At 39.8% G+C, this 23,535-nt stretch overlaps 1 protein-coding gene across 2 annotated transcripts in view; it reads left to right on the top strand.

Annotated features, from left to right (window-relative positions):
- The first annotated feature begins 1,804 nt into the window (after positions 1–1,804).
- EIF2B3 (eukaryotic translation initiation factor 2B subunit gamma) overlaps positions 1,805–23,535 on the top strand; it is a 124,711-nt gene continuing 102,980 nt past the window's right edge. The window contains exons 1-3 of one of the 2 annotated variants that reach the window (XM_034651399.1): positions 1,805–1,955; positions 4,557–4,716; positions 8,310–8,455. In XM_034651399.1, the coding sequence (XP_034507290.1) occupies positions 4,569–4,716; positions 8,310–8,455 (294 nt within the window). In that variant the 5' untranslated portion in view covers positions 1,805–1,955; positions 4,557–4,568. The remainder of the gene's footprint in view (positions 1,956–4,556; positions 4,717–8,309; positions 8,456–23,535) is intronic. The other variant, XM_034651392.1, reaches the window with a different exon arrangement.

Raw genomic sequence — 23,535 nt, 5'->3', positions numbered from 1 at the left:
GATAGGGCTGATAGGGCTCTGAGCTGGGTGTGGCGCCTGCTTGAGATTCTGTCTCTCCCTCTCCCTCTGTTCCTTCTCTCCTCCCCACTCCCGTGCTCGCTTGTGTGCACGTATGTGCAAGCACAAACACACACACATACACTCTGAAAAAAAAAAGTATAAAGGGTCCAGGGACCAAAAAGTTTGTGAACCACTATCCTAGGGAATAAAATCCATTTAAACTGAAGCAATCCCTAAACTACTCAACTGCAGGAATAAGTTCCCTGAAAACATTTGCTAGTTTAAACATGAGCATTTAAAATGGATTACAGATATGGGGTTGAATGCTGTTCTTACTTCGTAACTAGTTCTTACCTCAAAACCATGCTGTAATTCCCAAGGCTTCTGTTTTCTTGAGCTGATAACAAGGAGAGAGAGTCTCGCTGCAGAAGGAAAGGGTAGTCAAGTTTCAGGCCTCTGTGGCCAAGAATGCCATGGCTCCCTTTTACCAACATACTTGGTGTTATATTTTAGGTAAAATAAATAATTATTCAGTAAGTCATCACCAGCATCCTACAATGAAGGAAAAGTGGGGCAAAGATAAGCTGGTTTTATGGATAAAAAGGCCTCAGTTCTTCCCCCCGCCCCTCCCCAGTGGCATATAACCTGAGCTCTTATTATTCTGGTTGAAAATCTGGGAAAAATTACAAGTCCTGACTGCTGTTTCCCCAGCACCTAAGGCATTGCTTGGCACATATTAGGCACTCAATAAATATTGTTGAATGAAGTCAACGTCCTTTATTTTTATTGCAAAAAATAAACTCTCTTAACTTGGAAGGAGCTAAAGCAACTCAAGGTTTAAGAGAGGGACAGAAAAAAAGGAAGCTTCTAAAAGATTAGGAAATTGTAGGAATGTGTGGGAAAGAAAGAATGGCTATTGTTCCTATTATCTACTGTAGTTTATAAACCACCCCAAAACTAACTGCTTAAAACAACAATTATTTTATTATTGTATCTCAGAATTCTTGTAGTTGTCTAGATGTAGGCATTTGGGGTCTCTCATGCAGTTGCAGCCTCTTAGGTGGACTCCCTGATTCCAGGGAATCTATTAATGCAGCAACCAGAGTGATCCTTTAGGAACCTGTCATACCATGTCCCTCCTCTGCTTAATTCAAGGTCCTCACAATGGCCTCTAAGACCCATGCCTCTGAATTCTCCACCCTCTCTCCCGTTGCCTCTGACCTTTATCATCATTCACTTTCCACCTGGTTCACTTCCCTTAAGCTATATTGGCCTCTCTACTGTTCTTCGAACACGCAGGCTCTTCAGGGCCTTTGCACTTGCTAACAGGTTTACTTGGAAGGCTCTTACCCAAGATATCCATCTCGCTCACCCTCTTCAAGCCATTGTTCAGTATCACTGTCTCAATCAGGTCTTCGCTGACACCCCTCCTCCCACAGTTTTGATGGTTAAAGGTGCTTGTTTTCCATACCATAGAGTCTGGTTCAGAAAGCTGATGTGAGTCTCCACCTTAGACATCAGACCTAGGAAGACTTGGCAATCCCTGGCCTGCACGGGCGTTTAGACATTTGTCCACGGGCTAGCCCAAAACTGCGGCTCCCAATGAGCTCTTTTCACAGAGTGGTAGTCGGGGGCAGGTCGTAGAACGAGAACTTCTTGAAGCGAGAGACCGTGACTTGTTACCATGTTGATTCCAGGAGTCCAGCATTAGGAAGGACACTCAACGGGCGTTGATGATTTGTGAATGAACGAAAGGAAAGAGACCACCCCCCCCCCCGGAAGCACGCACGCTTTCCGTGCGCAATCTATTAGCTCGGCGCTCGTCTCTTCTCCAAGGGCCTGCCCTGCGCGTTCCATCGATCTGCTCGGCCATCGCGCGCCTGCGCCTTTGGGCTGTCAGTCTGAGGCGGCGTGGGGAGCGCTGGGAGCTGCTGTGGCGCGCCGGGAGTTGAGAGGTAAAGCTGCGGCTTTTGCGCTGCCAGGCCCCTTACGAACTGGTTGTTGGGAGTGAGCACCGCGGTGGGGGCCACGGGGCCCCGCTTCATGTGGGAGAATCAGGCTCCTTGATCCCGGCCGAGGAAGGCCTGATGGGGTGGGCTTGGGTGCAGAGCCCCAGGGTCGCCAGCTCGAGTCCCTGCCCAACCCGGCCAGGCAGCGAAGTGGCCGAATTAGAAGGGAGCTGGGGGAGAATCTGAACCAACCACCTTGTGCAACAGATGGAGAGCAGTTTCGGGGAGGGGAGCATCTGCTTGAAGTCACAGCGAGTGAGAACCGGATACTCTTAACACCGTGCCTGAACTCTTTCCACTTTAGCCCTTCATTTATTTATTCTGCCTATTTTTAGTTGTTTGGGGGCAAGGCAATCAAATAGAAATACAATAAGATCCAGATGAGAGACCAATTATGTTAGTGTTTTATCTTACCAATTTACAAAGGGAGAAGGCAATAGCTGCTATGATGGAAGCATGTCTGAGATGCCATGAACACCACCCTCTAAAGCTTAGGAGCCTAACGAGACTCGTTGCCCTTGCCGTGATTCCCATCACCCAGAGTTGTGGCAGTGGCATTGAGGCATTTGGCAGTCGGCTTCAGGGTCTGTGAGCTTAAGTACCAGCTTCCCTTCTAGGAACTGAAGACGCGTAGAATTTTAAATGTCAGGCCTCTGGTCACCTTACCTGTAAGTGGTAGAACCGGAACTCAAACTCAGGTCTTTTGACTCCGAAAGCGCCAATGCTCTTCTCATAATAACACCAGATGTGATAAGAATTATATAGTGGTGGCCAAATTGAAGTTAAATTCCAATCGGAGGCAATGCTTGCTGGAATTGAAATTACGGTATTTAAAAAAAAAAAACAATTTATTTGAGAGAGAAAGCAGCAGAAGGAGAGGGAAAAACAGGCTCCCAGCTGAGCAGGGAGCACGACCGAGGGGCTGGATCCCAGGACCCTGGGATCATGACCTAAACTGAAGGCAAATGGTTAACAGACTGAGCCACCCAGGCGCCCAAAATTACTTTATCTTTAAGTTGTACATGATATGCAGGAGTCTTCGCTTTGTGCCTTGGGTGTACTGGGCTTAAGTGCTGCAGTTTAAATATTGATGAGGAGCCTAGGACTGATCATAATTACGGGTAAAGGTGCAACATTATTTACCAATTTGGTGTCAAATAATTTTTTTCTGAACATGACATTTCACACTTGTATTTAAAAGTTATATCATTTGTTGTAAATCAAGAAATACTTTTATTTTAAATCAGTAAGGATTTATGACCTTTTACTATGCACCTTTTCTGTGGTAGCTGATGTAAAGAGATTCTTTTGAAGGTCAGAAAGATTTATTACCTTGAATTTAGAAAAAGGAATTTATCTGATTTGTTTATACCACTGGGCTCTGCAAATCTAGGTTCAGATGTGAGCCTAGATTTGTGTTTATAGCACTATCTTTCATAGTTGGGGATAATGAGAAGATGGGAGAAGATGGCTGAGTTCTTAGAGGCAGCTTAAGTCATTTTATACTTTTCAGGGAGCTAATATGCTTGTATTTATGCTGTTAATTCTAGTCAGAAGTTTTCAAATTTTTTCAAGAAATAACTCGTATCAGGAACCCACTTGGTAAACTTTTTAAAAAATTTTTTATTTAAATTCAATTTAGGTAACATATACTGTATTATTAGTTTCAGGGGTAGAATTTAGTGGTTCATCAGTTGCATTTAACACCCAGTGTTCATAACTTCAAGTTCCCTCCTTAGTGCCCATCACCCAATTACCCCATCCCCCCACCTACCTCCACTCCAGCAACCCTCAGTTTGTTTCCTAGAGTTAAGAGTGTCTTACGGTTTGCCTCCCTGTCTGTTTTCATCTTTCATTTTTCTCTCCCTTCCCCTATGTTCATGTTTTGCTTCTTAAATTCCACATATGAGTGAAATCAGACAGTATTTGTCTTTCTCCGACTGCTTATTTTGCTTAGCATAATACCGTCTAGTTCCATACATGTCGTAAATGGCAAGATTTCATTCTTTTTTATGGCTGAGTAATATTCCAATGTGTGCATGTGCGCGCGCATGCACACACACACACACACACACACCCCACTTGGTAAACTCTTACTCCTTCAAGAGTCAGCTCAAATATTACCTTCCTATAAAACTTTTCCTGTCTTTTCTAGGAAGACTTAGGTGTTACCTTCACTATATGCTTACTGCATCTTGGATATATCCCTGCTATGGCACTAATAATAGTATATTGTAATTTACTGAATTTGTCTTCTCCACTTAAATGTGAGCACCTCAAGGGAAAGGGCCAGGTTTCTTTTAACTCATATGCCTCCTTCAGCCCAACTCCCCTGGCTGGAGCTGAGAGTATATATTGGTGAGTCAAAAAATATAATAAAGGTGATGTTTATACTGTAGCTAAGGAAACATTCTTACTGTGGTTATTGGAGTTGGAAGTGACACATTCAACCTGAGTATCAATAACCTAACTAGAAATAGAGTTAGTACTGTGTGTGCTTTGAATTTTATTACTTTTTTTTCTGTTAATTGTTTTTTTCTGTGGCAGCAGTTTGTGAAAATGGAATTTCAAGCAGTAGTGATGGCAGTTGGAGGGGGATCTCGGATGACAGACCTGACTTCCAGCATTCCCAAACCTCTGCTTCCAGTTGGGAACAAACCTTTAATTTGGTACCCATTGAACCTGCTTGAGCGTGTTGGATTTGAAGGTGAGCTATGACAATTAAATATACTCATAAAACTTTAGGGATGTTTGATCCCAATGATTTGTCAGCTTTATGAGGGTGAGAGGTTGAATGAGAGAACACCAGGACTCAGCATTGACTGGATAGTGGCCTCTGTAAATTAAGAACATAAGAGTACTCTGTTGCTGTGTAAAAAGGTTGAGAAGACAGCCCTATTACTGTGTTACAGCTGCTCTCCATGATGATCCAAGATGAACCCTGTAAGGATATCAGAGCACAATGGGAATCCAAGTTAGTACCTCATAGTCAATACTTACTGTGAATCTATATGTACCCAGTAATATGTTCATATATTAAGGGGCACAGTATTAAAAAGAAAACTCAGGTCCTGATTTCTAGGACCTTATAGTCTAGATACAAATGTAAATAGAGGGGACATCACTACAGATCCTACAGACATTAAAAAGGTAGTAAGTAAATATTATGAACAACTTTAGGGTAATAAATTCGACAACTTAGTTGCACATTTTAGAAATATTGCTTTGGAAACTGTATAAAGAATGGATTTGAGGGAGTCAAGACTACAAGCAGGGAGATGAATTGGGAAATTGATACAGAAGTCCACACCAGCAATGAAGAGGACCTGAACTAAAGAAGTAGCACTAAGGATGGACAAGAAGGAACATTTGAGAAAGTTGATGATTAATGGGGAGGGATAGTGGAAAAAGAGAGAAGAGTTCCTTCTACTTTTGCTTGGGTGACTAGGTGACTAGATGGTAATACAAGTAACTAGGAAAGGTATTATGAGTCAAGAAACAGGTTTGAATGAATATAATGAGTTCAGCTTTGGCCACAATGAGTTTGAGGTGTCCTATAGTTAGATATAGCAAATCCGAGTGCCACATGGAAGTGGTGTCAGATCCTGGGGCACTGTCTTGTGTTCCAGTGTTGATTCGACTATAAGAATTGCCTTCCTGAGACAGACCCATGAGCAGATCTATGTAGTGGTCTACATGACATTGATGTTAAGAGATGTTTTAGAAAAGATTTTCTTCTGGGGCACCTGGGTGGCTCAGTCGTTAAGCGTCTGCCTTCGGCTCAGGGCGTGATCCCAGAGACCTGGGATCGAGCCCCATATGAGGGTCCTCCGCTGGGAGCCTGCTTCTTCCTCTCCCACTCCCCCTGCTTGTGTTCCCTCTCTCGCTGGCTGCCTCTCTGTCAAATAAATAAATCAAATAAAAAAAAAAAGATTTTCTTCTTATTATTTATTTGATTTGATTTGATTTTTAAGTAATCTCTATACCCCAGCGTGGAGCTTAAACTCACAACCCTGAGATCAAGAGTCACATGCTCTACCAACTGAGCCAGCCAGGTGCCCCAAAAGATTTTCTTTTTAATCATTTTAAAATATCATACTATCCTTTAATAACCCCTTGTGGATTTGTCATCAGTAACTTTTTTCCTTTTTCCTTTTGCTATATCTTTTTTTTTATATAAAGATTTTATTTATTTATTTGACGGAGCGAGACAGTGAGAGAGGGAACACAAGCATGGGATTGTGAAAGGGAGAAGCAAGCTTCCTGCTGAGCAGGGAGCCCGGTGTGGGGCTCGATCCCAGAACCCCGGGATCATGACCTGAGCCGAAGGCAGACACTTAACCAACTGAGCCACCCAGGCGCCCCCTTTTGCTATATCTTTTTTTTTTTTTTTTAAGATTTTATTTATTTATTTGACAGAGATAGAGACAGCCAGCGAGAGAGGGAACACAAGCAGGGGGAGTGGGAGAGGAAGAAGCAGGCTCACAGCAGAGGAGCCCGATGTGGGGCTCGACCCCATAATGCCGGGATCACGCCCTGAGCCAAAGGCAGACGCTCAACCGCTGTGCCATCCAGGCGCCCCCCTTTTATGGTATATTTAATACCCGTTGTGTAGGAAATTTCTTCTCACTAAGGCTCACTCAGAAATTGATGAGTGCCTCCTAAACACAGGATTCTGGAGTTTAAGAGCAAAGTCTGTTTTCACTTTCTTCATATTGTTCATGAGTTTAGAGAAGTTAATGTAGCCCTGCTTAGCATTTTTCTTTCTCTTCACACATAAGAGTCTTAGTCCAGTTATTAGACTGTCCCATATTTGCAGTTATTCCCTTCACTCTATCCACTCTACCTAAAATGTTCTCTCCAAAAAAATAAAATAATAAAACAAAATGTCCTCTCCAAAATGTTATCTTCTGGGGCGCCTGGGTGGCGCAGTCGTTAAGCGTCTGCCTTTGGCTCAGGGCGTGATCCTGGCGTTCTGTGATCGAGCCCCACGTCAGGCTCCTCCACTGAGAGCCTGCTTCCTCCTCTCCCACTCCCCCTGCTTGTGTTCCCTCTCTCGCTGGCTGTCTCTCTCTGTCAAATAAATAAATAAAATCTTAAAAAAAAAAAAAAAGTTATCTTCTCTTTGAAATTCCAAACAGCATCAATCACCCTGTCCTCTATGGTTCCATCACACTTTGTTTTTCTATCTCAGTACCAACCAAGGCCTGTTTTATGCTATAATTAGTGGCATGGAAGACTGATCTGAGAGCAGGTACTGTATCTCATTCACCTTTGTAACAACAGCATTTGCATAGAGTGTGTACTAAATAAATTTTTGGTGGTCTTGAATTTATCTTGACCTATCTCAAAGGCCATCCCTTCCAGGAAGCCTTCCTTAGTCATTTCTCCTTAATTTCTCCATGTTAAGTTTCTTAAGAATAGGAACCATGTTGAGTTCATTTCTGACTTCTCAGTGCCTATTTTTCCTTTACTTATTAAATGTATTTGTATTTATTGGTTGAATGAGTTGGCTACTAAAAGCAAAGTGGGAAATGAAAGAAAGATGAGAGAAGGAAGGAAGGAAAGTTAAATGATTTGGAAAAGAAAGAAAGAGGAAGAAAGAAGAGAAGGGAAGAAAATAGGAAAGTATGATTACAGTGAAAGGGAGAGAGAATTGTAAGCTGGAACACTATCATGAAACGAGTGGAAATTGAAATGCTAAAATCTGATCTTCGGACATCAGCAACACATGTTATGTTGCAGTGAATTGCATTATCCTACCAAAGATCCATAACAAAGATCCCCAGTTTTCTGTCATTGGTTACCAGCTATATAGATAAAATGAAGACATCTGTTACATGGAAATTGCTTCTTAGTAGTGTTCACTGTGATCCTCAGTGAAGCACTCGTGGCTACCTGGTGGCAAGTGGTGATAGCTCTTCCTTTGTAGTGAATGAAGATTTAAAATGTGATCCCATTTGTATCTGCTTTGATGAATGTTCTTCTGAGTTCTTTACATCAAGAAGTGGCAGGTAATATATTAAAGTCAGACTTGAGTTTTATCTGAAGTCCGCTGCTTACTAGTTGTGTGACCCTGAACAAAGTCACTTAATATCTTCTAGTCCAGGTTTCCTCATTTGTAAATGAGATTGTTGTAAGAATTGAGAGACTGCCTGTAAATACATTGAAAAGGCTCAGTAATATTAGCTGTTATTATTAAATCTAGAAACAGACCAAATCTAATTGAAATAGTGAAACCACTGTCTAAACGAATGAGAGTTTTTGTGTTTTTCCTTCTTTTTCCCTTTTGTGCTGTAGAAGTCATTGTCATTACAACCAGGGATGTCCAAAAGGCTCTATCTGCAGAATTCAAGATGAAAATGAAGCTAGATATTGTGTGTATTCCTGATGAAGCTGACAAGGGGACTGCAGATTCTCTGCGCCAAATATATCCAAAACTTAAGGTGAGAAACTATTTCTTGCTTTTTATTGTTTATTGAAGATAAATATCATCGTATGTTTCCCAATCGCATTATAGTTTATAATGCTTTTTTGAAAATATATTCTTGCATCACATATTTTGTTGCCCATGTACTCTTCAACTGCTTTTTATTTTTATTATTTTTTTAGGTTTATATATTTATTTAAGTGATTTTTACACCTAACATGGGGCTCAAAGATCAAGAGTCACATGCTCCTCTGACTGAGTTAGACAGGCACCCCTATTTTCATTATTAATGAAGATTTAGACATTTAATTGTCACAGTCGCTGGTTTCCAATATTTTTACGTAATTGTACATCTTTATAAAAAAGATATACTTTTTTTTTTTTTTTAAGATTTTATTTATTTATTTGACAGAGAGACAGCCAGTGAGAGAGGGAACACAAGCAGGGGGAGTGGGAGAGGAGGAAGCAGGCTCCCAGCAGAGGAGCCTGATGCGGGGCTCGATCCCAGAACGCTGGGCTCACGCCCTGAGCCGAAGGCAGACGCTTAACAACTGCGCCACCCAGGCGCCCTGAAAGATATACTTTTTTTAAAAAAGATTTTTTACTTATTCATTTGAGAGAGAGAGCACGAGCGAGAGCACGAGTGGGGGGGATGGGTCAGAGGGAGAGGAAAAAGTGGACTACCCACTGAGCAGGGAGCCCGACATGAGGCTCAATCCCAGGACCCTTGGTTCATGACCTGAGCAGAAGGCAAATGCTTAACCGACTGAGCCACCCAGGAGCCCCAAAAAAGATATACTTCAAATGTGCTTTTAAAGATTCCATTTAAATGAAGTTCATGAGCAAGCAAAATGTATTTCTTTATTTTTAGAGAGAGTGCGTGGTGGGTGTGCAGGGGGTGGGGTGGGGAGAGGGAGAGAGAGAATCCCAGGCAGGCTCCATGCTCAACGTGGAGCCAGACTCAGGGCTCAGTCCCACAACCCTGAGATCTACCCGAGCCAAAATCAAGAACTGGATGCTTAACCGACTGAGCTACCCAGGTGCCCCCATGAACAAGCAAAATTTAATCTATAGTGATAAAAATCAGAGCAGTGGTTGACTCTGCAGATGACAGATTGGCTGGAAAGAAGTACAAAGAAATTTTCAAAAATTCCAGACCCTAACCCCTACAGCATGGTAACATTTGACCTTTTTGTCTACTTTGATTAGATACTAACAGGAGCATATGGATATGAGGGCACAGACTCCCTACTGCCTATGGCCTATGAACTGAGAAATACCTACTGTAAACTGTTTTTAAATTGATGTCCTTTGGAAAAAATTCAATCTGTATGATGTTGCCATCTTACTTGAATTGGGGAGCAGACTCTCCTGGTATTTCTGGTGACTGCAAACAGATGTATTAATATTTTCAACCTTCCTATGCACTAAAGAAAAAAGTTAATGCAGAAATGTATATGGCCTTTCTCTCCATCCCACTTATATTGGGGAATAATTATACACAGTAAAATACAAAGATATTAAGTATACAGTTCAGTGAGTTTTGACAGATACATACACTCTGAATACTATTACCCAAATCAAGAACATTTCCATTACCTCTGAAAGTTCCTTTGTACTTCTTTTTAGTAAGCCCCCCCACCTCAACTTCCCGGCACCCCTCCCCCCGGGTCAATTCATACGTTAACTTTGCTTGTTCATGAACTAGATATAAATGGAATGATACAATTCTATTCTGGTTTCTTTGGTTTAACATAATATTTTTCAGACTCATTCATATTATTGCAGATATAACTAGGTTTTTTTTTTTATTCCATTGAAAAAATATACCACTTTTCACTCATTACCCTGTTGATGGTCATTTGGGTTGTTTCTAATTTTGAGATATCGTGAATAAAGTACTAACATTGTTCTGCAAGTCTTTTTGTGAAAATATTCTAGGTTGTAGGGTTTACTATATTAGAAATTGCCATATAGTTTTCCAAGTGGTTCTACCATTTTATATTTCCATCAACAGTGTGTAAGGGTTGCATTTGCTTCACATCTTCATCAGCATTTGGTATTGTCAATCCTTTACATTTTAAGCATTCTAGTGGATATATATGTAGTAGTAGCTCATGGTTTTAATTTGCATTTCTCTGATAATAATGTTGCTAACCACTTTTCCATGTGGTTATTGGCCATTTGTTTATCTTTATGGAGTGTTCAAAGCATTTGCTTATTTTTAAATTGAGTTGTTTACCTTTTTATTATTGATGATAGAAATTCCTTATGTATTCTAGATGTAAGTCTTTTGTCAGATATGTGTTGTGAATATCTTCTGCCAGTCTGTAGCTTGCCTTTTTACTTTCTTAATGATGTGTTTTCATGACCAGAAGTTTTCAATGTTGATGAAATTCAGATTACTGCTTTTTCTCTTTTATGGTTAATATATGTTTTGTGTCAAGAAATCTTTGCCTATCCCAAGCTTGTGAAGATTTTTTTTTTTAAAGATTTATTTATTAGAGAGAGTGGGAGCATGTGAGCGGGGGGAGGAACAGAGGGAGAGGGAGGGAATCCCAAGCAGACTTCCTTCTGAGTGTGGAGCCTCACACGGGCCTCAATCTCATGACCCTGCGATCATAACCTGAGCCAAAACCAAGTCATACACTTAATCAGCTGAGCCATCCAGGTGCCCCAATAAAGATACTCTTTTATATTTACTTCTAAAATGTTTAGCTTTTATGTTTAGATGTCTACCCCATCTTGATTAGTTTTGTATATGTTGTGAGGTAGGGATAAAATTTACCTTTTTTCTGCCTGAATATTTGTTCCAACACCATTTTTTTTTAAAGATTTTATTTATTCATTTGACAGAGATAGAGACAGCCAGTGAGAGAGGGAACACAAGCAGGGGGAGTGGGAGAGGAAGAAGCAGGCTCATAGCGGAGGAGCCTGATGTGGGGCTCGATCCCATAACGCCGGGATCACACCCTGAGCCGAAGGCAGACGCTTAACCGCTGTGCCACCCAGGCGCCCCCCAACACCATTTTTTAAAAAGACTTTACTTTCCCCATGGGATTGCACTAGTGCCTTCATTGAAAATCAACTGACCATACATGTGTGGTCTGTTTCTGTTTTCTGTATTTTGTTTCCTTGGTCTATTTGTCTGTCTTTACTTCAATACTACATTGAATAATGTCTTGATTATTTTAGCTTTATAGTAGGAATTGAACTGAATCTATAGATTAGTTTGGGGAGAATTGCTATCTTAATATTGATTCTTCCAATCTTGAACATCTATTTAGGTTTCTTTTAATTTCTCTCAACAGTGTTTTATAATTTTCAGTGTAGAAGTTTGAACATCTCTTGGTAAATTTTTCCTAGGTAAATGTTTTTACTGATCTTCTAACTGGTGCTTTTTACTCTATTTTTCAATTGCTTGTTGCTTGTATATAGACATAAAATTGTTTTTTGAAGATTGACCTTGTCAAATCGTAGATTGTTTAGGATTTTACATCATCATGTTGCTTATAAATAAAAACAGTATTACATCTTCCTTTTTAATCTTTATGCTTTTTTTTTTAAATTGTCTGTTGCCCTGGCCAGAACTTCCAGTGCAATGTATTATAGGCATTTCCGTTCACTTTTGGCCTCTTTTTGTTTCCCTATGCTTCCATCCAAGTAGGGTTTGGTGTTTCTGACTGGAGAGGAGATTTCCAATACCATAATGTTGGTTGTGCTACTTTCTGGACTGTACCTGCTTATTTCCTTAGAAAAGATATGGGGAATCTCACTAAGAAAATGAAATGATAATTTCATTCTGGTCTTTCATAGGAACAGACGCTAGGTTTGCCAAGTAGCTTAGGGTGTTTAGTGGGCTTCCCAGGGGCTGTTTTAGCTATGGTCTAAACGTTAAGGATGGCGGTATCATCTCTTTGCTCCCTAGTGTCTAAATCTTAGAAATGTTATTTTTACCCTACCTGGGACTGGAGATTCTAGAAGTCTCATGTGAGACTTGAGTAACTCTTAGGGGCTTGGGAAGTAATAGTGACAAGTATAAATAGAAGTGAGCATGTGGAAGCAAGTAATGTAACTGCCAATAGGACATTTTACTCCCAAGTTACTGCTGCTTCTTATGGTTTTGACCATTGAATCCTTATTTTAGAACCTGAAGAAAGAGTCCTCATTAAGTCTTTCTGCACAGTCTCATTTCTTTTCCTCCTTTACATATCACTTTGTTTTTACATCATTTACATCACAGCACCTTTTACATATAATCCTGCCTCTGTGCCTTCTTCTCCAGCTGTGACTTGGGCTAGCAGGTCTCTGCTGTCTTTGCTCTCCCTACTTGGTTTCTCCTATACCAGTGGCTCCTGATATCCTGGCTTCGCATCAACTTGCATTCCAACCTGGATCAGAGGCAACAAAGCTAACCTGTGGAGGAACTTAGTAGACTCCTAAATAGCCGTTAAGATCAAAGTAAAACCTGAGCTAAACCAAAATTCAGAACCGTTGGGTTGGGATCAACGTAAACTTGTAGGAAAGGTAATGGAAAAACATATAAACAATTGAGGGAAGTGAAACAGCCTGAGAATGCAGTTTGTTGGTGTTTGCTGAGCGGTGTCAGGTACCTCTCTAATGTAGAAAGTTGTACCCCCAGGCTGTGCCATGGTCTAAAAGCAGTGCCCCTTTGAGCCAATTTATTTATCTTACCTGGTGCCCACAAACCAGCTTCCTAAACATTTGGGGACTATTTTGGTCTGTTTTAAGTTAGACTTTAGGTAAGATTCCCTTTGAAATTTGGGGGTTTATGAGCTTTCGGTTCTTTTATCTTTACCCACTTCGTCCAGGTTGAGTTCCCCAAATATTACTGTGAGGTTATTCCATGTGGCTTCTGCTTTTTTAGAGAAAGACCACAATAGTATATTAGCTTTATTTGGCTTTTTTGTTTAAAATATATTTCACTATTTTAATTTATAATCTTTTTCATCTACATTGTATTTGCTAAATATATTACACTTCTGTTTATATGTGGAAACTTCCATCATGTGTGCTTATAGGGTATTGAAGCTGGACATCATATTTGCTATGTGTTTTTTCAACTAGCGTACATATTTCATTTGGTTTTCTTCTCCTTGCACTGTTTTCTACTTCATTTTGCCTTATCTCATGCAACAATTTTTGCTGACTTACTGGCTTCTCACTTTTTATTTCAGCTGCCCATCCTCTTTCCCTGACTTTTCAAGAGAGATTATTGGCTCATTCATTCTCCCACGCCCTGGGTGAGTGAGCTCCATTCTTATAACTGGTGTTGATAACCTGAAAGTTCTTAGATTTTCAATCTTCTCCACAATAGTGTTTCATATTTGTTGATGAATGATTCAGTATTATCTATGTCTGAACTCATTCATTTAGCAAATATGTATTGAGAGTATAATAATGATTATAATCGCTTAATTTATTAAATACCAATTATGGACCATAGTTTTGGGGTTTTTTTCACTTTTTATTAGGGAAAACTTCAAACATGTACAGAAATAGAACATTGCCCACGTATCTGTCACCCAACTTCAATAGTTATCAACCCATGACAAATCTTTTTTTTTTTTTTTTTAAAGATTTTATTTATTTATTCGACAGAGATAGACAGCCAGTGAGAGAGGGAACACAAGCAGGGGGAGTGGGAGAGGAAGAAGCAGGCTCACAGCGGAAGAGCCTGACGTGGGGCTCGATCCCACAACTCCGGGATCACGCCCTGAGCCGAAGGCAGACGCCCAACCGTTGTGCCACCCAGGCGCCCCAACCCATGACAAATCTTATTTCATCTATATCTCCACCCATCTTGCTCCCTTTCATGTTCTTTTGAAATAAATCTTAGAAATCGTATTATTTCATCTGTAAGTATTTCAGAATATATTCGTAAGATGAGAGCTCTTTAAAAAATAAAAATAAAGCTATAAGGCCATTATAACACCTAAAAAAACAGATTAATAATTCTTTATTATCAAATGTCCAATCAGTGTATGAGTTTCTAGTTGCCTCATAAATAGAATTTTAAAATGTTTTGTAGTGTGTTTATTTAAATCAGGAGGCAAATGAGGACTATACCTTAAAATTGTTTGAAATGTCTCTTAACATACAGATTTTCCCTTCGTCTGTTCTCTTTCTTATAATTTATTTGTTGGAGAAGTTGGGCCATTCATTTTCTTATACACTTTCCCTCCCACAGTCTGCATTTTGTTGATTGCGACCCTGTGTTGTTGTTTAATAAATATCCCTCTCTTTATATTGGTATTGGTAGTTGGACCTAGAAGCTCCATTAAATTCAGATTTTGAACTTAGGGACAAGACTTTCATAGGTGATGGTGTGTTCTTCTATCTGGAGGCACATACGTTTTTAATTGTCTCTTTTTGTGATGAAGTAGCTGTTAACGATCACTGCCACAAGGCCATAGTCCTCCAGTCTTTTGGCTACCTGAGGCTTATTTCTAGTAGATTCCTTAGGAAGTCTTCATGATATCCATGCTCAGCAGATTAGCTGCAGCCTTCATATTTCAAAGCCAATTTATATGGATATAAAATCCTTGACCTACATTTTTTCCTTGAATATCTTAAATTCCCTCAGTGATTCTGTTGTAAAGTGTTGCTGTCCAAAAAGTGCAAGTAAAAATCTTTCCCTTATGAGTGAGTTGGTCTTTTTATCTGGATTCCCAAAGGTGTTTTTCTTTTTGTTTATTTAAAGATTTTATTTTTTNGCTCAAACCCAGGACCCTGGGATTATGACCTGAGCTGAAGGCAGACACTTAACTGTCTGAACCACCCAAGAGCCTCGAAAGATTTTATTTTTAAGTAATCTTTACACCCAATGTGGGGCTCAAACTTACAGCCCCAAGATCAAGAGTTGCATGGTCCACTGACTGAGCCAGCCAGGTGCTCCTACTTTATTTTATTTTATTTTATTTTATTTTATTTTATTTTATTTTATTTTATTTTTTTAAGATTTATTTATTTATTTTAGAGGGGGAGAGAACATGAGTGAAAGGTGCAGAGGGAGAGGAAGAGAGAATCTCAAGCAGACTTCGTGCTGAGCACAGAGCCTGAGGTAGGGCTCGATCCCATGACCCCAAGATACGACCTGAGCTGAAACCGAGTGGGACACTTAACTGACTGCACCACCCAAATGTCCCACCTCTATTTTATTTTTTTAAGTAAGTTCTGTGCACAACATGAGGCTTAAACGCGTGACCCCAGGATCAAGAGTCACATGCTCTATCGACTGAGCCAGCTAGGCGCCCCAAGTTTTTATTTTCTTTAAACTTTTCACGTTTCACTACATAATATATCCTGTTGATCTGAATCATATTTTCTAGATATGTAGTATGTCCTTTTCATGTGAAGTTTTGGTCTTTTTTATTGTTTCAGAGAAGTTTTCTGGAATTATAACTTAAGGTATTTGTTCTATTTCATTACTTTGGTTTTAGTCTTTGGGATTCTTTTTTTTTTCCTTAAGATTTTATTTATTTGAGTGAGAGAGAGACAGGAAGCAGGCTCCTCGCTGAGCAAGGAGCCCACGGGGCTGATGCCAGGACCCTGATATCATAGCCTGAGTGGAAGGCAGACGCTTAACCAACTGAGCCACCCAGGTGCCCCTAGTCTTTGGGATTCTTAAGCACAAGCTGGGTTTTTGTTGCTTTTCTTCTTATTTTGCCTCAAATCCTTTTTATCTAATTCTTTTTAAATTTTAGGATTTTCTCTCTTTTTACATTCTGTTTCCCTTGAGGTATTATGCATTGAGTTGTGTTTTATTCACTTTTGTGTCTTTTCTAGTTTAGCTGTTATTTCTGAAAGGATCTTTTTTCTTTTATTTTTAATTCTTTCTTAAGTTCTGTCATCTAATTTCTACTTTTTCTTATTCCGATTTATTTTGACCTTTCACATCTATTATTTTCTTATTTTAGGTTATTTCGAAATACTCACCTACAGATTTAACCTGCTTCATGAGCATGTCTTTCTGACGTGTGCTTCATTGTAGAGACGTTATTCTAACCCTTACTACGATCTTTCCCAATAATAACTTTGTACAGGATTTGACTATAATCCTTTCCTATTGGTAATTTTACCCAAATTTAATTTTCCTAAATTTTTAAAGGGAAAGATAAGTCAGGATAGCTTTTGTAGCTTCATAGCCATAGAGCCCCTCTTTTGAGATCCTCCTCGTCTGCTCCATTATCTCCGTGTTATCTGGCTGTTCTCTTTGCTTTGCACTGATTGTCCCTGTTGTGCTCAATTTGGTTTCTATTCCCAACATACTCTCAGTGCAGAGCTTCATTTTTAAAATGAATATCAGTTTGCTAGTTTCAAGAGTTCATAGGCCAAGACCGCTCCAGCCCCTTCATACCTTACTAAGAATAGATAAGGGGACTGAATCTTAGGAGAGTTTAATGGAAGAGTTAGTGATTGAGCTTGGGTCTCTCACTTCAAAACCTATGCTCTTAATTACTGTGCTATGCTATCTAGACAGTCTGGGATAGAGGTGAAAATCGAATATATGCTTTATCCTGTAGGGATACTTTGAAGGATCATTAACAGAGTAATATTTCAGAAATATTACTGCATGAATGAGAAGAACCAGAGAGACCACTGGGCGGCTGTTGTAGTAATCCTAGTAAGAAATGATGAAGGACCAAGCCAAGACAATGGCAGACAATGGCAGTGGTAATAGGGATAAGTTGGAGAATATTTGGAACTTTATGGCTAATTAATTAGACGTGGGGGGATAAAGAGAAGGAGGGATCAAGCATGACTCCCAGGTTTCTAGCAAGAGCAACTGAATGGATGGTGGTGGCATTCACAGATTTAGAGTCTGCGAGATAAGGAACGGGTTTATAGGGGCGCCTGGGTGGCACAGCGGTTAAGCCTCTGCCTTCGGCTCAGGGCGTGATCCCGGCATTATGGGATCGAGCCCCACATCAGGCTCTTCTGCTATGAGCCTGCTTCTTCCTCTCCCACTCCCCCTGCTTGTGTTCCCTCTCTCGCTGGCTGTCTCTATCTCTGTCGAATAAATTAAAAAAAAAAAAAAAGGAACGGGTTTATAGGAGAAATAAGATGTGTAACTACATTTAGCCCACTAAATACACTTTGCTATGAATGTGAACCATCTTTCCCACAAGAATGTTAGAGTAAATAAAGAAAAGGACAGTATACAGAGGGCCTAAGGAAACATCAGTACTTAATAGACATATAGAAGAGGAGGACCTTCTGAAAGAGGTAAGAAAGACACTCACAACCATGGATATTTTAAAATAATAAATAATACATACACGGAGTTCAAAAGGTATAAAAATGTTTATGGTGAAATGTTTCCCTTCCTTCCTTATCTACCTGGTTTCCCTGTTAGCGACCACTGTTACTAGTTTCTTCTACCTTGAGGGTATTTTTAAGATGGAAACAACTTGAACATTTTTGTAAGAGCAAAAGAGCCAGTGGAGAGGTTTAGAAGAAGGGAGGTAAATGATGGATGCGGTCCCCAAGGAGACAAGAAGGAATGAAGGAGCAGCTTTGGGCAGGAGGAAGGCTATATCTTCCACTGAAATGAGAAAACAGGAGGAAAGGGAAAGCTCAAATGCAGATCAGAAAGGAAAGATAGGAATTTAAATTGTTCACTCCTGAGGCCTTTATTCTTGATGAAGTAGGAGGTAGAGTTGTCTGTTGAGAATGTGGGAAGAGAAAGGTGACAGGATTGGGACCTGTGAGTAGTGAACCTTTAGAATTGACACTGGAAAATAGGAGAAAGCAGACTAGGGACACTGAGAAGGAGACCTGAGCAACATCATGGGTGTAGCTAGGGTTGAAGAATGTAAATTATAATTACTGCAATTAGCACACTTGTGGGATTGGATTTTTTTTCTTGTTTTTCTCTCTTTCACCATTGCTCAGGTGTCTAGAGATAGAGGAGAAGACATGTTTCAATTGATCAGGGTTATGGGCAAGGTCAATATTTGTACCCACTGGAGAGGAAGAAGCTGAGGCCAGGAAGAATAAGATTTGACTAAGGACTCAATGGACAGAGGCCTTCCCTCTCTTCTTTCTGGTATGAGCTTGGCAAAAACTTTCCTCCCAGAGCCAGTCTCTCCAGACTGCATCTGGGTAAGAGTTCATCCATTCCTCTTCTGTGATACAGTTAGTTGGCTATCATTTCTTCCGCTGTGTGTAGTGCTGTAACATATGTCCGTGCACCAATTTCTTTGTCCTCTTGTTTTGAAGTTAGACACCTAGGAGTGATGTGTGAATCATAAGGTATGTGCATTTCCAGCTTTACTAGATATGGGCAAATTGCCCTTCAAAGTAGTCATATTAGTGTATATTCCCACCAGTAGTTTGAATTAGAGTTCTGATTTCTCCCTGCCCTCAGTAACAATTGGTGTTCTCAAACTTGAATTTTCATTAATATGATGAGTATGAAACAGTACCTCGGGGCGCCTGGGTGGCACAGCGGTTAGGCTTCTGCCTTCGGCTCAGGGCGTGATCCCGGCGTTATGGGATCGAGCCCCACATCAGGCTCCTCTGCTATGAGCCTGCTTCTTCCTCTCCCACTCCCCCTGTTTGTGTTCCCTCTCTCGCTGGCTGTCTCTATCTCTGTCAAATAAATAAAATCTTAAAAAAAAAAAAAGAGGGGCGCCTGGGTGGCACAGCGGTTAAGCGTCTGCCTTCAGCTCAGGGCGTGATCCCGGCGTTACGGGTTCGAGCCCCACATCAGGCTCCTCTGCTATGAGCCTGCTTCTTCCTCTCCCACTCCCCCTGTTTGTGTTCCCTCTCTCGCTGGCTGTCTCTATCTCTGTCAAATAAATAAAATCTTAAAAAAAAAAAAAAGAAAAGAAATAGTACCTCATTATTGGTTTAATTTTGGATTTCCTTGATTACTTGTGAATTTGAGGACTTTTTTTTCTGGATATTTTGGCCGTTTTCCTTTTCAGTGAATTTCTTATTCGTATCCTGTGCTTATTTTGTGTTTGGGTTTTTTTTCTTACTTATATGTATAGTCTGTATATTCTGTATACTAATCTTTTGCTAGTTTTATGGGTTACAAGTTTTCCCCCAGTTTGTCACTACTCTTTCCTTTGGTTATAGTATCTTCTAGCATACAGAAGTTTTAAATTTTTTTTGTGGTTAACTAGATCAGTCTTTTCCTTTATGGTTGGTGCTTTTGTATCTTTCTTTAAAATGACATAGACTTCTGCCCTCTAAAAGCTTTACAATTTTGCTTTTCATATTTGGATCTTTAAATCAGTATTTATATTTATACATGAAATGAGGTAAATATCTAAGTTTATCTTTTTTCCAAATGAATAGTTGGTTATTTCAGCTATTTATTGAATAACCTGTCTTTTACTCCCTGACTTATACCAAGCTCCACGTATGCCTGAGACTATTTCTAAGCTTTCTCTTCTCTTCCACTGGCCTCATTGTTTTTTCCTTCATCAATATCCTTGTTTTAATTACTGTAGCTTTATAGAAATTCTGTCTAGTAGGATGATTCCCCTCTACCTCTCATCATTACTATTTATGTTAAAATCATCTTAACTATTTCTTCCCATTTGACATATGAATCTTAGTATTAGCCATGATAAGTCTTTCTTGGTATTTGACTGGAATTACAGTGATTTTCAGGTTAATTTGAGAGAGTTGGCATTTTATAATACTGAGTCTTTTCTATTCCTTAAGCATAATATGTCTCTATTAAGTCTTATTTTTTGTTTTTAAATAAGGTTTAAAGTTTCTCTATAAAAAAAGGTCCTATACATCCTGTGTTGAACTTCTTAGTAGATACTTTCTAATTTTGTTATGCAAATGGTATTTTTTAAGGCCCATACATTATATTTGATTATCTCTTTTTAGTCTTTTACTCTAGAACAGTCTGTCTTCCACCCACTCTTGTTCCTTATGCCATTGACTTATCACAGAAAACAGGTTATGTGTCCTATAGAATCTCCTGCATCGCTGGTGTGTCTGATGCTCTCTGTTGGTGTCATTTAATTTGTTTCTCTTTCCCAGTATTTTCTTAAAAACTGTAATTTGCATCTGAATGTTGATTAGGTTCAACTTCAACTTTTTTTGCGTTGATATTTCATATGTGTACTTCATATTGCATTGTATCCAGATCTGAAATCAGATATTTTAAAAAGTCCTGGGGGCACCTGGGTGGGTCAGTGAGTTAACCGCCTGCCTTCAGCTCAGGTCATGATCCCAGGGTCCTGGGATTGAGCCCCATATCAGGCTCCTTTCTCAGCGGGGAGCCTGCTTCTCCCTCTCCCTCTGTCTGTAGCTCTACCTGCTTGTGCTCTCTCTCTCTGTCAAATAAATAAATAAAATCTTTAAAAAAAAATTTTTTTTAAGTCCTGGTATTCTTATGTATAGTTTTTTACATGTCGATCATACCTCAACAAAGTGGTTTTAAAAAAAAAAAAAAAAGCTCTGGTTTCTTTTTGGAGAATGATGCTTATAGGCTGCAATCTGGGCTCTAGGAGAAATAGAAGCTTGTAAGTTTTAATGTAATTGATTTTTTCAGTCTTCATGGTTTTTTATTTCTGGCCTAGTGTTAGAAATTCTTGGGGCGCCTGGGTGGCTCAGTCGTTAAGCGTCTGCCTTCGGCTCAGGGCGTGATCCCGGCATTCTGGGATGGAGCCCCACATCAGGCTCCTCCACTGAGAGCCTGCTTCTTCCTCTCCCACTCCCCCTGCTTGTGTTCCCTCTCTCGTTGGCTGTCTCTCTCTGTCAAATAAATAAAATCTTTAAAAAAAAAATTTCTTGCATTTATGAGGTCTTAAAGATATTTTCCTTAAAGTTTTAGTTTTGCTTTCCATTCACTTAGAATCTCTCCATTTACTTCAGGCTTTTAAAATATATGTCAATGAAGTTTTATAATTTTCTTCATAAGATCTTATTTATCTTTTTCAAATTTATTCCCAGATTGTGTTTGCACATTCTCTTTTTATTAGTATGTATATTGTAGATGTACGTAATGTTTACAACTTAAAGAATCAAATGTTCTACAAGACTGAATGCAGGACAGAGGACTCCTGCACTGCACTGTCTATCCTTCCTCATTCATTTTTTTTTTTCTAGAATGTTACCTCATTTATTCCTTTATTCAGTGAAAATACTCATAAATGGTTTTTGCTTTTCAGAGGCAACTGCTTTTAGCTCTTTTCTTTTTCCTTCTGGTAATGGCCTCAGTATTTCTAAATAACATTTATACTACTATTTTTAGTTTTAGGGTTTTTTTTTTAAGATTTTATTTATTTATTCGTCAGAGAGAGAGGGAGAGCAAGCACAAGCAGGGGGAGCAGCAGGCAGAGAGAGAAGGCTTCCCGCTGAGCAGGGAGCCTGATGCGGGACTCGATCCTAGGACCCTGGGATCATAACTTGAGCAGAAGGCAGACACTTAACCGACTGAGCCACCCAGGTGTCCCTGATTTTTAGTTTTAAATAATCTGTTGAATTTCCACTATGAAAGATAAGGATTTGGTTCACTTATCACCCCATCTGCCCTCCCCCTTTCTTAATCTCCCAAATATAGTTATGTCCTAATTTTTTATTAAATCAGTCATGAGGGCTTAGCCATATAGCGAACTAATATTATACTTTCTTTTTTAAAAATCAACTTTATTGAGTTTTAATTTATATACAATAAAGTGCACCTAATTTAAATGTACAGTTTGGTAAATTTTTAAAATTAGATTTTTTGAGGTATAAGTTACATAGAGTAAAATTTACCCTTTTCAGTGTACTGAGTTTTGACAAATGTATTGTGGTGGTATAACTACCACGTCAGTCAAATAAAGAGAACAATTCTGTCCTCCCCTACAAAGTTTCTACTTCCTTTTTATATAATGTTTTGTTTTCTTAGGGGGTATCAGTTGCCATACTTTTAAAGTTGCTTGGTTTTCTGTGTTTCCATCACTAATTTATCCTCAGACTTTTTTTTTTCATACTCAGACTTTCTAAAAGAAACATAAATGTATTAGTATATTTAAACATCTCACGTTCTCTCAGGTTTTTTCCCTTTGAGACAACCCTCCTAGGAACCATCCATTCTCTCCTCAAATCCCTGCTGGTTGCTCTCTAGGCCTGCTGCAGAGCTGTCATACTGGGATTTGTCTTCACCATAATTCTGGGAATTCACTTCTCTCTCCTGTGCTGGATACCTTGGTTCCTAGATCCCATGTTTTCCTCTTTGGTTTACTCCCTCATTTCAAATGAACCCAACCTTTATTGGCTTCTTAAAGAGAGAGCATGGAAAGTAAATATTTTGAGAACTCACATGTTTGATATGTTTTATTCCAGGGCACCTGGGTGGCTTAGTCAGTTAAGCATCTGATTCTTGGGGCACCTGGGTGGCTCAGTTGTTAAGCGTCTGACTTCGGCTTGGGTTGTGATCCCAGGGTCCTGGGATCGAGCCCCACATTGGGCTCCCAGCTCAGCGGGGAGACTGCTTCTCCCTCTCCTGCTCCTCCTGCTTATGTTCCCTCTCACTGTTTCTCTCTGTCAAATAAATAAAATCTTAAAAAAAAAAAAAAAGCATCTGATTCTTGATTTTGGCCCAGGTCATGATCTCAGGGTTGTGAGGTAGAGCCTAGCATCAGGCTCTGTGCTGGGCATGGAGTCTGCTTAAGATTCTCTCTCTGCCTCTTCCTATGCCCCCCTAAAAAAAAAAGTTTTATACCATCCTTATTCTTTTTTTTTTTTTTTTTAGATTTTATTTATTTATTTGAGAGAAAGTGCAAGAGAGAGAGCACGAGCCGGGGGGAGGGGGTGGAGAGGAGGAGAGGGAGAGGGACAAGCAGACTCCCCAACGAGCAGGGAGCCCGACAGAGGGCTAGATCCCGGGACCCTGGGATCATGACCTGAGCCGAAGATGGACACTTAACTGACTGAGCCACCCAGGTACCCTTCTTGAATGATAACTTACCTGTGTATAGAATTCTAGGTTAGAAATAATAGTCCTTCAGAATTTTTTGTCCCAAGCCCAAATATAGACAAACTTCCTTGATGATTCCTTGTGCTGTATAGGTAGATTTTTTTTTCCTCTAAAGTTTACGCTTTCACTGAATTCCC

The sequence above is a fragment of the Ailuropoda melanoleuca genome, chromosome 2, assembly GCF_002007445.2.
Source record: "Ailuropoda melanoleuca isolate Jingjing chromosome 2, ASM200744v2, whole genome shotgun sequence".
Classification (NCBI taxonomy): Eukaryota; Metazoa; Chordata; class Mammalia; order Carnivora; family Ursidae; genus Ailuropoda; species Ailuropoda melanoleuca.
Note: the sequence above shows the minus strand (reverse complement) of the source record. Positions and strands in the feature narration are given on the sequence as shown.